The sequence below is a fragment of the Asterias amurensis genome, chromosome 11, assembly GCF_032118995.1.
Source record: "Asterias amurensis chromosome 11, ASM3211899v1".
NCBI lineage: Eukaryota > Metazoa > Echinodermata > Asteroidea > Forcipulatida > Asteriidae > Asterias > Asterias amurensis.
Genome location: NC_092658.1, coordinates 18861254 through 18875165, shown reverse-complemented (window position 1 = coordinate 18875165; position 13912 = coordinate 18861254). Strand labels below are relative to the sequence as shown.

General features: G+C 40.4%; 1 protein-coding gene across 1 annotated transcript in view; it reads left to right on the top strand.

Annotated features, from left to right (window-relative positions):
* The window catches only part of LOC139943694 (telomere length regulation protein TEL2 homolog), a 19695-nt gene extending 5783 nt beyond the window's left edge, over positions 1-13912 (top strand). Inside the window, exons 8-22 of the mRNA XM_071940436.1 lie at positions 294-362; positions 1101-1242; positions 1728-1944; positions 2387-2500; positions 2976-3064; positions 3553-3644; positions 4057-4173; positions 4652-4723; positions 5288-5467; positions 6823-6914; positions 7652-7751; positions 8612-8676; positions 9042-9157; positions 10867-10949; positions 12104-13912. Coding sequence (XP_071796537.1) covers positions 294-362; positions 1101-1242; positions 1728-1944; positions 2387-2500; positions 2976-3064; positions 3553-3644; positions 4057-4173; positions 4652-4723; positions 5288-5467; positions 6823-6914; positions 7652-7751; positions 8612-8676; positions 9042-9157; positions 10867-10949; positions 12104-12127 — 1572 coding nt within the window. The 3' untranslated portion in view covers positions 12128-13912. The remainder of the gene's footprint in view (positions 1-293; positions 363-1100; positions 1243-1727; positions 1945-2386; positions 2501-2975; positions 3065-3552; positions 3645-4056; positions 4174-4651; positions 4724-5287; positions 5468-6822; positions 6915-7651; positions 7752-8611; positions 8677-9041; positions 9158-10866; positions 10950-12103) is intronic.

Here is a 13912-nt window from a genome sequence, read left to right as displayed (position 1 = left end):
AGGAACATTGGTGTAAGAGGACAACAAAACAAAGAAACACAAAGCAGAAATGAGATTCAGGACTTCAGAATGTACTCTTTATAAGCAGAGCCTCTTCTTAACAGTGCTCTTTATATCAAGAGTCAATAAATAATAAGGCATTTGTATAGCACGTATTGCAGGAGCTTCTTTATGCAACAAAAACTAAAAACAATGACTCATACAGCTTCTGTCTTTTAGGTAGTTCCAGGCCTGTTCGAAAAAAAAAAAAAAACCATTGACAATTAATCTTGTTATATATATATTTGTATCAGGAGTTGGTGCCACAGAACATCATTGGATATTTAGCAGACTCTCCAAATAGGAGGCCCCTTGTTGTTAAAGTAAGTAAAAAGAAATTGTTGGTTCATTTTTGGGAACTGCTCTCTGATTGCGAGTGCAACTTGACCCAAACTTCTTGACCATTTTAACATTTAGCCCTCCAGAATCCCATGGTGGTAAATCAAACACTGCAGTCGCAACATGTATAACAATCTTAGGCCCCAGGCACCATTGTTCCATAGCCCCACTGCATTAGTATTCAAAAGGGGTTTCTATGGGTTTGTATCCACATTCAAACCGGGGACCTATAACAAAAGGGACAATGGGTCCACGGTTGCTATCATAAAGGAATACAATGGGGTCCACGGTTGCTTTCTCAAAGAGTTGACAACGGAGGGTCCTCAACATTCAAACCGAGGACCTATAACAAAAGGGACAATGGGTCCACGGTTGCTGTCAGGAAGGAATACAAACGGGTCCATGGTTGCTATCACAAAGAGTTGAACAAAGGAGGGTCCTCGATTGCAGGTGTTTACACACTTGCGTGTGTGTTTGAGTGCATTCTCAGCATATTCATGTAGGCTTTCTTTTCTTCTTTTTTTGTGGGGGGGGGGGGGGGGCCTAGGCACAGTGCCTACTCTGCACAATGGATATAATCTGGCACTGCATGTAAGGCACGATACTGTTTTTTCAATGCAGTACTTAATTCAAATCAAGCTGAGCGGCTAAATTAAGGAAGATTTCATGAACTTCAAATTCAAAGTTTAATATTTTGTTCTCCTTAATTGAAATCCCAACAGACGTTGAAGACACTGTTGGACGTATGGGGAGATAGCAGTGCAGTGAAGCATACATCATATTCACAGCATGCTTATCTCACAAAGTGTATCCTCGTGTGTCTGAGCCATCTCAATGACCAAGAGAGGGCGCTACATAAGTCTGGTAAGATGAGGTTTTCTTTGTAGACCTTTCTGTCTCAAATTTTTGCCAACCGAGGCTGGAAAACTATGTAAGCAATCAATGCGAATCAAAAACAGATGGACACAGTTTGTATCAATGTCTCACAGCTATTCAAAAATAGTGTTGAACTTGTTGGAAACAATGCAACCATCATGGGAGATATTTTATTTTATTGAAGGGTAAATTCATCAGGTGTTCTCCTCAAGACTTGTTCTTGACTACTTTATGAACTACTGACCCCTTGCACAAAGCAGAACGCACCTTGCACAATGCGCATCTACCATTTCCACCATTTTAGGAGTCAAATTTTAATCGACCAAAATCTCTGAACTCTACTCACCGGTTTCACTGTGACTCCAACCAGCTGTTATCAGTAAAGCAGTTGTAACATCAACATCGGTATATCCAAATAATATTCTTTATCCCCGATGCAAATTTAACATCTAGTACCCCGTTTCTTTGTGCAGTTCTCATGCAGAAGTTGCTATCAGGAATGCAGAGTCATCTCAATAGTCCGGTACCAAAGCTGCGCCGTCTTGGCATGATCACAGCCGAGGCTTTAGCTAAGACGCTTGATGCTGCAGGGCCACAGCTCAAGTTTGAATACGAGGCAGACGATGAGAGTAGAATACTGTGGTCGCTACTAGAACCTCCTGAAGACCCTGGGATGGACTGGATTACAAAGTAATTAAAGGCATAATATTTATTAATGGCAATGACAGTGTGAGGAATGGGACTTCACTCACGCTGGTGGCTGTTAATTGACAGAGTCAAAGGCAAGGTCCAAAATCGGAATGGTTGGCAGGTATGCCAAGCTACAAACCCTGTCAATACCATGCAGTGAAGACTGGCTTTCTTCAAAACTTGATCAATTTTCAACCTGAAAAGTTGTGACATTAACAGGCAATAACAATGTGAGGAGCCGGTCTTCACAGCTTTGTAATGACCAGGTTGGTGGTGCTATGGCTGCTGTTAATGGACTGAGGCGAAAGCAAGGGCTGTTGACAGCGGCCAGCCACAAACCAAAGTCATTACCACACGGTGCAGACTAGCTTTCTTCAAAGTTTAATCAATTTCCAACCTGAAAGTTTGTGATATAACATTTTTTTATGACTTTATTTTTAAGAGATTTAGTGGCAATTTCTCTTATGGATGATGCCAAGGAGGAAGGACCGTCTCTGGACGAGATCAAAGCTAAAGAGGCCGCATCATCTACAAATCAAGAGACTGAACTCGACAGGTACTTGTTCATCTCTTAGCTGGGTCTGTGGTTGGAGCACTGTGTCTTCTACAACATTGTGGCCTCTTTTTAATTGACACAATATATATATAGGATTGCATTTGCCTAGTGTTTAGGGTGGCATTCACATGGGATTGGATGGAATTTTGGGAGTAATATAATATGAAATGCATTTTGCATGATATGGATATGGCATTCACTAACTCTTACCATTTGAATGCTATACGTCATTAACCCATTTCATGTAGGTATTCTGAAAGATAACAAAATAAAAATAATGGTATTGGAATGAAACCCTGCCGAAACAAAGGAAATACAACAAAGTTTCTCATACTACGCACTTGGATTTGATGTTGTCTCGCCTTGATTCGCAGAACCACGGCATGTACCAAGGTAAACCTGTGTAAGTTTATGATTCTGTTTTGTGCGTGAAGTTGGATGCATTAATTTAAGTATCTTCTATGTTTGTTTGTAGTGATGATGATCTTGAACCCTATGATATGTCACAAGATGTCCAAACGAGCCAGGTTAAGACTCCAATGTACATTAGAGATTGTATAGAAGGTGTGTACGTAAATGCTACTTCATTTTTAGCATCCTAAATTATATAATTGCCTTATGCACAGCCACAAGCATAACTCTCAGTTTTTGCGGCTGTGCTCAGGTTATTTTTTTTCCTAAAGAAAACAAGGTTGCTTCCTACATGAACCACATTCTCTGTAGTTAACCCTACTCTGTCACGATAAGTGTTCTGGGGTCAACTTTACAAAGAGTTAGGACTTGTCTTATTCCTAGTTAGGACAAGGAACTTGTCCTAAGTTAGGGTGTGTCCTAGGAACGACTTCACAAAAGATAAGGAGGGTTTAACGTGTCCTAATTACCTTAGTCTTAGTGGATGAGTTTGTGTTTTGTGCGTATATGGCGTTGCTACATGTACTTGGCTTGCTGACCGCAAAGAGAGACCAGGACTCTAACTATGGGTTCTCTCAGTACAATTTCTAGGACTAAATCAAATTTGTTAAGTTTCAGCATAATTGATTGTATTTTTGTAGGTTTAACTACAAAGGAGAATCGTGAGCTGACTGAGGCCAGTCTTAAAGTAGCTGAGAAGCTTGTTAGAGCCAGGCCAGATGACCTGAAGGAGGTAAGGTCACCGTCTAAAACGGACCAACATGTCAATCAAGACAGTTGGACTCTTAGATTATTTTCAATCAGACGTATGTTTAAAAAATAATTTGGGGTTGAACAAAGAACAATTTACTAGAGTGAGACTTGAATCTGAACCTACAGATTTAACCTGCAGGCGATCTACAAAATGTTCCTTCTTTGTCAAAAGTTTTGTTTGGGGGTGCCAGTCAGAAGCCATTCAACCTGTAACTGCTGTATAGCCAGGGATCAACCCTAAGTTTACAATACAAGCTCCTTATAGAAGCGGCAGCATTGGGATCACCTTAAAGGGGATGCAACTTTATACCTTTTTATGGACTGGTGACTGTTGAACTGAAATAAATGTTGATTAGTTTTGTTATTTTTGAAATTATATTTTTTGTGAGCAGGTTAGCGTTGCCTTTGTAAAGGTTCTTCTACACCTAGAGGATATATATGAGATAGATGATTTTACAATCTTACGACACTCTGCAATGGTTGCTGCTACCGTACACTGTCCTGTAATGGTAAGAGAAATTTGGTCCTTGTTAAATGTGTTATGTCACAGTTTAGCAGGAACTTTTGATTGTGCACAGCACTGGACACTATTGGGAATTACTCAAAATAATTGTTAGCATAAAAGTGTACATGGTAACAATCGATGGAGAGCTGTTGATACTAAGTATAAAACATGGTGAGAAACGGCTCCCTCTGAACTAATTACAGTATGTGGTTTTGAGAAGGAGGTGATTTCTCAATCAAATAATAAGGGTTTTTTTCCTTTCATTATTCTCCTTGCATTTTTGATGACCAATTGAGTCCAAATTTTGGGATACAATAAGTGAGAATACTGGTCTTTGACTTTACCAAACGAGTCCAGTATTTAACATATTCTTGAAAGGTAATGTTATGAAAATGGCACTGGCATATTATGTTGAATATGGAGAATGAAAAATGCATTTGTACCACTTTTATGAACTTGGTTTCTTCTCATCACATGTTTAGGTTTCTGAGTTTTTGACAACAGAGTTCTATGACCGGAATTACAACATCAGACAACGGCTAGATATGCTGGAGGTTTGTGATATTAATATTAGGGAAATGATAGTTATACACTTGGGATGTTAAATGTGTCAGATCATTGACCAAAAGTCATGATACTGTTTTCAAATCATAATTTGCCTTTGTGACCTGAAACAAGATTATTGTTTTGTTTTTGCCTTTACACCAATGTGTGTTAAGCAGCGTGCAGAAAGTGAAACCTCAAAGTTGATAATAATAATTGATAGTTGATAATATAGTGCTCATATCCCTCACTCAGTGACACTCAAGACGCTTCAACATCCAGTAAATTCCTGCAAGGTATTATGGAGCTATGTTGTTGAAGTATGAGACCAATTCCTTTACACAGCACCATGTAATGGTTTACAAGGTGCTAGTGGCGCCATATGCAACCAATAAAACCAGAAACACCGGGTCGAACCCCTTATCTTTACGAAAAGTGCACTGGGTTATTTTATGTGCTTTACACAACACACAAGACCAACAGCTTTACCTCCCATCCAAAGGATGCAATTTTAATTGAATCTAATGTGAATTTAGCATGGGCCTGATGTATTAAATATTACGGTCAATTACTAGGTGCTAGCTGCCGCAGCCCAAGAACTTGCCCTTCCTGTTCAAGAAACAGTTCCTTCTAGCGGTCTACAGAAGCAGTCACGACCTTTGACCTCATCAGCACCTAACCCCTCCATGGAGGCGGAGCATTGGAGGGAGATTGTTCAGAGGAGGATTGAGAGTAAAACTAGACGGTTTGTAAAGGTGAGGGCAGCACAGTCTCAATGGACCTCCATCACAGTTCAGTTATCATTGTTACTGTTTCCGGGGTTCACAATACTATCAAACTATTAGGTTTGGGTAAATTTGTCTATGTACATGTAAACCCAAACCAAACACTGCAACCATGTAACTATAGTGTCCACCATATCTGAGCAAGGCTTATGCTTGTTAGTTATATTCAAGGGTTCTGAATCTGAATTATATATCCTAAGGGAAACATCACTCCAACTTTTTGTAAAGAAGACAATGAAGACATTTTCAGTTTTGGACTGGAAGGAAAACCCGTAAAGGAAAACCCACGCAGTCAGGTAGGGACTGAAAAACCTAATCCACATACAAGGCTCACTGATCTAGGTATCAAAGTGGGGTCCACAGAGGTGAAAGGCAGGGACAGAAACCACTGAGCCAACCCAACCGCCAAAAGTTACTTAGAAAGATTCAATCCAATAGTGGAAGTGTCTTAATAGGAGGCGATGTAGAAATGTTCAGTCCATGGCAGGCGAAGCTTAATGTGGGAAAACCCATGCAAGCACAATCAGGTAGGGCCTGAAAAACCCAATCCACATGCAATGCTCTGGTCTTAGGTGGGATTGAAACCGGAGCCAACAGAGGCCGAAAGGCAACGATAGAAACCATTGAGTCAATATGATCCCATAAGTTGCACTGGTCATCATAAAGGTTAAACAAAATATTTAGCTAAAAAAAATAGTGTTGAAACTCCACATATGATTCCTGTTCTTCTCAGTTATTGATATTTCAAACAAGTTTTGCCAACAGCTAGAGAAGTAAGGGAGATGCAGATTTAAAGCACGCAATAGCTTGAACCAAGGATAACCTCATAAAACCTGAAGGATACCATCGAGTTACCGCCCATTTGATTCAGCCTTCCTTCCTAATATGAAAGTATAGAAGAGTTTGCAGTAACACCATGTAATTAATCTCTAAATGAGTTGGGGTGGTTCTGAAAAGAACCGTTGGAATAACTCGACGTTTCGATCAGTATGCTCTGATCGTCTTCTGGAGAATGAACCAAGGATAACATTTCTCCAGAAGGCGATCAGAGCATACTGATCGAAACGTCGAGTTAATCCAACGGTTCTTTTCAGAACCACCCCAACTCATTTAGAGATACATTACATGGTGTTACCGCAAACTCTTCTATATCTTATTTCCACCATGCAAAGTTTCACATCCTGCTTAATATGAAAGTAATGTAACAATGCATCAAGTCTGGCCAGCTGTGACCCAATAATGACACGATAGTTGTTGGACATTTGAAATTGGATTCGTTGTTACATATGAGAGAGTCAATGACAGTTATGGTTTGGTTAATACAGGGTAGGACTACACCAGCCCCTAGTCCAGTAGCTAATAGATTTGGACCAGTCGCTGGACACTTCTTCTTCCCCCTACTCAAGCAGTATGACAGGTAAGGTCTTAAACTAAATCTTAAAGAGTGAGCACAAAATTGCTTAAAAAAATAGTCATTATGGCCTGATGTTTCAACCCTAGCAAAGTAATTCTGGAAGGCTGAAATTGCTCAACACACAAAAGCTTTCACCAGACACAGCTTGCCAGCCTAAATGTCATGTGATGGAATGAAACCAAGGAACCTTAATCCGAGTTGCTTGGAAGCCTGAGGAAACCAGTAGACAAGGGTGCTTGCAATAATCAAGAAATACTGTAGCACCTTGTAATTCATTATATGGTGCTACAATTGGGTCTCATTAATTCAAAAACTCAGGGCTGCTGATCCTGTTATAATAAGTAAATAATGAATGGTTTGCTACACCCCCTAGGGGTGTGATAAAGCTCTTAAGACCAGGGCTGCTATTGAACACACCTACCGTGTATAACGGCTAGTTCTCAATAACCAGAAATACACTGCTCTAGAATTGTAAAGGTCATGGGTTCGAATCCCACCCGAGTAACATGCCTGTGATATTTTGTCACAGGACTCGGGGAAAGTACTGAGTATACAGTGCTAACACACATTGATGTATGGGGTAAAAAAACAAAAGTAATATTCTTTATCCCGATGCAAATTTAACAACTCTTACAGAAATAATAACTTGTCATAAAAAAACATCTTGTACCTGATGGGGGACATGCTGTAAGTTGTCTGTTTCCATTATGTAACAATGTGTGTATTTCTGTCTCTTACAGTAAGATGAACACCATGGACATGTTGGGTGATGATTTTTTACTCCTTGGTAGGATGTTATACACATTGGGTATTGTTGTATACAGCGCTCAGCATTCACCAGTAAGTACATAAATCCAAACACTAATTTCACTGGGGATCGGGTTATCTGATGGGCACAGTCGGAACTAGAACAAAACAGAAAGTCTTTAAGAACTTAACAGAAAAAGTACTCTGAAAGCACACACTCGCACAAGAATTTTTCTGACTTGTGCAAAGCCTACTGCAAACTTAATTTTACACGCAATAGTCATTGAAATGCAAAATTTAGGTGCTATATGGCATTGGTCCCAGAGCTTCTTGTAAGGGCCCGCAGAACACTGCTACATACGACTTCATTAACACTGGTGCCTAGTGCTTATGCACTGGTTCCTTGGGGGCCTATAGAACACTGGTGCCTATGGAGCATAGGTGCCTAGAACCTACATGTAAATAACTCTGGTCCCTCGGACATACATGTACAAAACACTGGTGTCTAGGACCTATGGAGAACAGACCCTACTCCTGGATAGGATCAGTGTTGTAGTCGAGACCTCTAAGTCTGAGACCACGACATTTTGCAGTCGGAGACCCGAGACCGAGACCAAGTCTGACACCAAGACCGAGACACCAAAAAAAAGGTCTTGAGACAATCTCGAGACCTACAACACTGGATAGGATGGTATAAACATTGGGTATGGGACACTGGTTCCTAATACTTATGGAACACGGGTGCCAATAAGAGCTGCCAATACAACACTGGTGCCTACATCTAACGAAAAATGGTGTCTAGGTCCTATGAAACACTAGGGCCTATGGAACTGAAGCCTAGGGCCTATGTAACACTAGTGTCAGAGTGTAATAAAACATGGCGTTAGCATGAGTACATGCATGCATGTCATAAGAATGTCATGTGGACTATTTATAATCTCTAACCCCCACAGATATGCCGCCAGATGGCAGGGAGTCTACTAGAACTAGTCTGGGTGCTGAGGTATCATACAGAAGTGTAAGTATTCAAATAGTAAATGCTTATCTTAAACCAATGGACAAACGTCTCCCAAAGCTGGGCAGGTATTCATTTTGGTTATCACTCTTAAACTTAATTGCAATAAAACTTTTGGTTATTGAAGCCTACAGCAGCTTTCGATAGAGCATTTCGAGAAGCAACTAACTTCAAAGTTCGTTTTGGTTATGTAAAAATAAATCAGTTTTTATGCCTCAAAGTTTGAATCGCAGAACGTTACTTGTGTATTCCTGTTTGGGATTATTCTTCCTGCGTGGACATATTCACTCTGAATTTTTTAGAATGGATAATATTGGGAATTGTACAAATACATGTACTGACCTATGGCTTGATGTCTTTGTTAACAGGTTTGTACGGCAAGCTCTACTGTTTGCCCTCTCTATGGTGATACTGAGCATTCCCAGTCACCTGCTAGTCTCTGAGCTTCAGGATGATATGCTGGAATGTAAACTCTGGCTTGAAGGTAAGACTAAAGCTATGGTTCGCATGGGGGGGGGGTAAACTAACTGAGAATTGTGGGTATCTTGACCATTTTAAGCCCGGGAAAACCTGATTGAGGTAAAAAAGTTAACCAAGACCAATGGGTAGTTTAACCGGCCGTCTTCTGCCCAGGTGAATTAACCTGGTAAAAACTAAACCAAAAAGTCTGGTAAGGACGTCCATGATCACATGACACACAAAAGTGAACTACCCATGCATGTACTGGTAATGTCACACTCATATTGTTGACGCAGTGGTATACAGAGATCAGAAATTAATAACCACCTAAGTGGCATGGTTGTTTGATCCTGTGGGACCATAGAACAAAGACCCACAGACTAAGGACTGCACTAGTATAATGCCTAATCTGGGATCAAGCATACCACTATAATCAGAGTCCAACAGTTTTGGGTGGTGAGTTACCTGAGAGTGCACTAGTAAACTGATAATGCCTAACATGGGATCAGGCATACCACTATAATCAGAGTCCAACAGTTTTGGGTGGTGAGTTACCTGAGTGTGCACTAGTAAACTGATGATGCCTAACATGGGATCAGGCATACCACTATAATCAGAGTCCAACAGTTTTGGGTGTTGAGTTACCTGAGTGTGCACTAGTAAACTGATAAACCCTAACATGGGATCAGGCATACCACCATAATCAGAGTCCAACAGTTTTGGGTGGTGAGTTACCTGAGTGTGCACTAGTAAACTGATAATGCCTAACATGGGATCAGGCATACCATCATAATCAGAGTCCAACAGTTTTGGGTGGTGAGGTACCCGAGTGTGCACTAGTAAACTGATATTGCCTAACATGGGATCAGGCATACCATCATAATCAGAGTCCAACAGTTTTGGATGATGAGTTACCTGAGAGTGCACTAGTAAACTGATAATGCCTTACCTGGGATCAGGCATACCACCATAATCAGAGTCCAACAGTTTTGGGTGGTGAGTTACCCGAGTGTGCACTAGTAAACTGATATTGCCTAACATGGGATCAGGCATACCACCATAATCAGAGTCCAACAGTTTTGGATGATGAGTTACCTGAGAGTGCACTAGTAAACTGATAATGCCTTACCTGGGATCAGGCATACCACCATAATCAGAGTCCAACAGTTTTGGGTGGTGAGTTACCCGAGTGTGCACTAGTAAACTGATATTGCCTAACATGGGATCAGGCATACCACCATAATCAGAGTCCAACAGTTTTGGATGATGAGTTACCTGAGAGTGCACTAGTAAACTGATAATGCCTTACCTGGGATCAGGCATACCACCATAATCAGAGTCCAACAGTTTTGGGTGGTGAGTTACCCGAGTGTGCACTAGTAAACTGATAATGCCTTACCTGGGATCAGGCATACCATCATAATCAGAGTCCAACAGTTTTGGATGATGAGTTACCTGAGAGTGCACTAGTAAACTGATAAACCCTAACATGGGATCAGGCATACCACCATAATCGGAGTCCAACAGTTTTGGGTGTTGAGTTACTTTATGGTGTTGGACTGAGAACTATACTAGCAACACTTATTTAAAATTAAAAAAACCTATGAGATCAGGCATAATCAGAGTCCAACAGTTTGAGCTTGTTGGTTTTGCGTGGAAGGGTTCTTGTAAATAACCTTAGGAGTATGGGTTTCAAACTACTGTATATATGAGTTTTTATTTGGTTGATTGTAGATATTATTGGAAAAGATCCGAGTGTAGAGTGCAGAGGACTGGCAACTCAAACTCTGATGATCCTTGGGTCAGTTGTTAAGAAGGTAAGGACTTGCAGGAAATATCAAGGTTACTTGTCAGCTTCTATAGTTGTGATGAATTTAAAATGACATAAGAGCAAAATCCCCTTATTTACGGCTGTATCATATTACATGTATTAGAGCTGTTCCTAAGAATGGATTTCACAAGTACTTGTAAGGAATGTAACTCTTTGCTGTGAACAAAAATTGTCCTTAGCTCAGCACAGTTACAAGACTCTCTGATTTAAAGACAGTGGACACTATTGGTAATTGTCAAAGACCAGTCTTCTCACTTGGCGTTTTTCAACATATGCATAAAATAACAAACCTGTGAAAATTTGAACTCAATTGGTCGTAGAAGTTGCAAGATATTCATGAAAGAAAAAAACACCCTTGTCGCACCATGGTCACGCGGAGTTGTGTGCTTTCAGATTCTCGATTTCGAGACCTCAAATTCTAAATCTGAGGTCTCGAAATCAAATTCTTGGAAAATTACTTCTTTCTCGAAAACTACGTCACTTCAGAGAGAGCTGTTTCTCACAATGTTTTATACTATCAACCTCTCCCCATTACTCGTAATCAAGAAAGGTTTTATGATAATAATTTTTTTGAGTAACTACCAATAGTGTCCACTGCCTTTAATGAACAAGGCATTATTACAAAGTCATTGTTGCAAGTGTTGGTTGTTCAACCTCTTGACGATGAGGCAACATTATTACATACACTAACATCCATCTCTGTTTAGCAAGCAGCATAAGTAAAACATACTGGTGTGTTGTGTCGGAACTGTCAAGTGCAATAGGCTCAAGCTCTGGTGTTTCTGATCAGAGTTTGGGTTGGAGGCCCTGTCTTGACACTTTGCTCCGTCTTTTGGATGGGACGTGTATGTAATGTGTTGTGTCAAGCATGTAAGCAAACTCAGTTACACGTATTGCTAAGCGAAGGGGCTTGCCTTGGTGTTTCTGGCAGTAGCTGCTGATTGATCAACAGCATTCATGTGTAAACCCTTACAAGATGTTGCCTAATATGGGTCCCACAATTCAAGAACCTCAAAAACCTGTCTGAAAATAAACAGTGATAAGCACTTTGCGACTACATGTCACTACTCGATGTGCAGGCAGATTAGATCAAACCCTATTTAAAACTAGCTAATATAATTATTCATTTCTATATTGCAGGAACTGAATACAGACACAAAATGAAATCAATGTCAACGCAGATAGCTGAAGGCTTGAGACAACAAGCAGCATCACAATTCCATCTGAACAATTTGAACATTCCCCATGGAAAATTTGAATAAAATGTGAACAATTGATGAAAATGTGCGGAAGACAGAAAGGTTTGACTCACCAGGGATCTTCCTAACCATCAACTGCGCTTGTACGAGGCTAAGCTACTAAGCAGATCTACGAGGATCAGATGTTACACTTGAGGCTCACCGTGGATAAGAGAAAAACAACACTTCTAGAGATTAATGTTTTAAATGCTTCTTGTTGATGACTTCTTGCATAGTGCCAAAGGATGACTCAACAGTTAGGTCATGGAAGCAGCTGAGTAAAGCAAACCACATTCAGATAATTTGTAGTTATGTGTTTTGTTGGATCAATAAATTGACTATGTCCATTTCCTTCTGTTGACTTTAATAATTGGTATTGGGTGCAGTCGTTTAGCTTCCCCGGGTTGACCCCAGTCTGCCCCCGGTACGTTCGAATAGTTTTGACGTCATTCCAGGGGCTCACCCGGGTCAGCCCCTATTGCTCTACTTGTGGAAGGGGTCACTTGTAGCTTGCCCGAGGTGCATGGCGTCACCACGAGAGGGCGAGTGATCGTTCAATTAGCTCTTGTCAGGGGCTCACCCGAAGCTAATGGAACATGCAAATGTATTCAGGGGCGGGAGTCATTGGTGACGAAAAAAGACTGAAAATTAGATTAAGATTTTAGGACCTACATGTATGTTGAATTGATGAAATCTACACCTTGTAACCCCTTGAATTACATATTGCAAGGAGCTTCTGGACACAGTATCCTCAGCCCTAGAGAAGTAGATCAAAGAATAAGACTTAATTTGTATCTGGAAAAAATAGCGGTTTTTTTGTTACCAGGCAGAAAAAAAAGTCTGAATTCATATAGAAAGTTTGAAATTTCTCATCACTGAACATTGTAGCATACATGTAGTTGCGGTGCAGTGGCAGAGCCAGAGGGTGGCAGGAAGGGGCCCCCAAATGAAATTGTCAGGTAAGACCATTCGGAGTTAGTACAATTTCACCAAATGAAATGAAATACAAATTAAGTCCTTGAAGTAACCCACTGCACCCACAGCAATTGCCGTGGTGCCCTTTGCTTTTCCTGTGGTGCCCTTTGCAAACTTCCAATAAAAATAAGAAGTGCCCCTTACCAGAGGGAAATCACTGTGCCCCATCAAGAGCCAAGTTCAAGGCCTGCAATTTAACTAACTTTAGAGGCAGTGGACACTATTGGTAATTACTCAAAATAATTATTAGCATAAAAACTTACTTGGCAACAAGCAATGGACAGCTGTTGATAGTATAAAGCATTGTGAGAAACGGCTTCCTTTGAAGTAATGTAGTTTTCAAGAAAGAAGTAATTTTCCACGAATTTGATTTCAAGACCTCAATATTAGATTTTGCGGTCTAAAAATCAAGCATCTGAAAGCACACAACTTCGCGTGTCAAAGGTGTTTTTTCTTTCATTATTATCTCGCAACTTCGACGACCAATTGAGCTCAAACTTTCACAGGTTTGTTATTTTACGCACATGTTGAGATACACCAAGTAAGAAGACTGGTCTTTGACAATTACCAATAGTGTCCATTGCCTTTAACTTCAAGTCAATATGACAATTAATTCAGTGCTGAAAGTACCTAAATTAAGAGTGGAGACCCACAAGGTCCTTATAAACAAAAGATGTTAAAGGAACACGTTGCCTTGGATCGGACGAGTTGGTCTATAAAAGGCGTTTGAAACCAT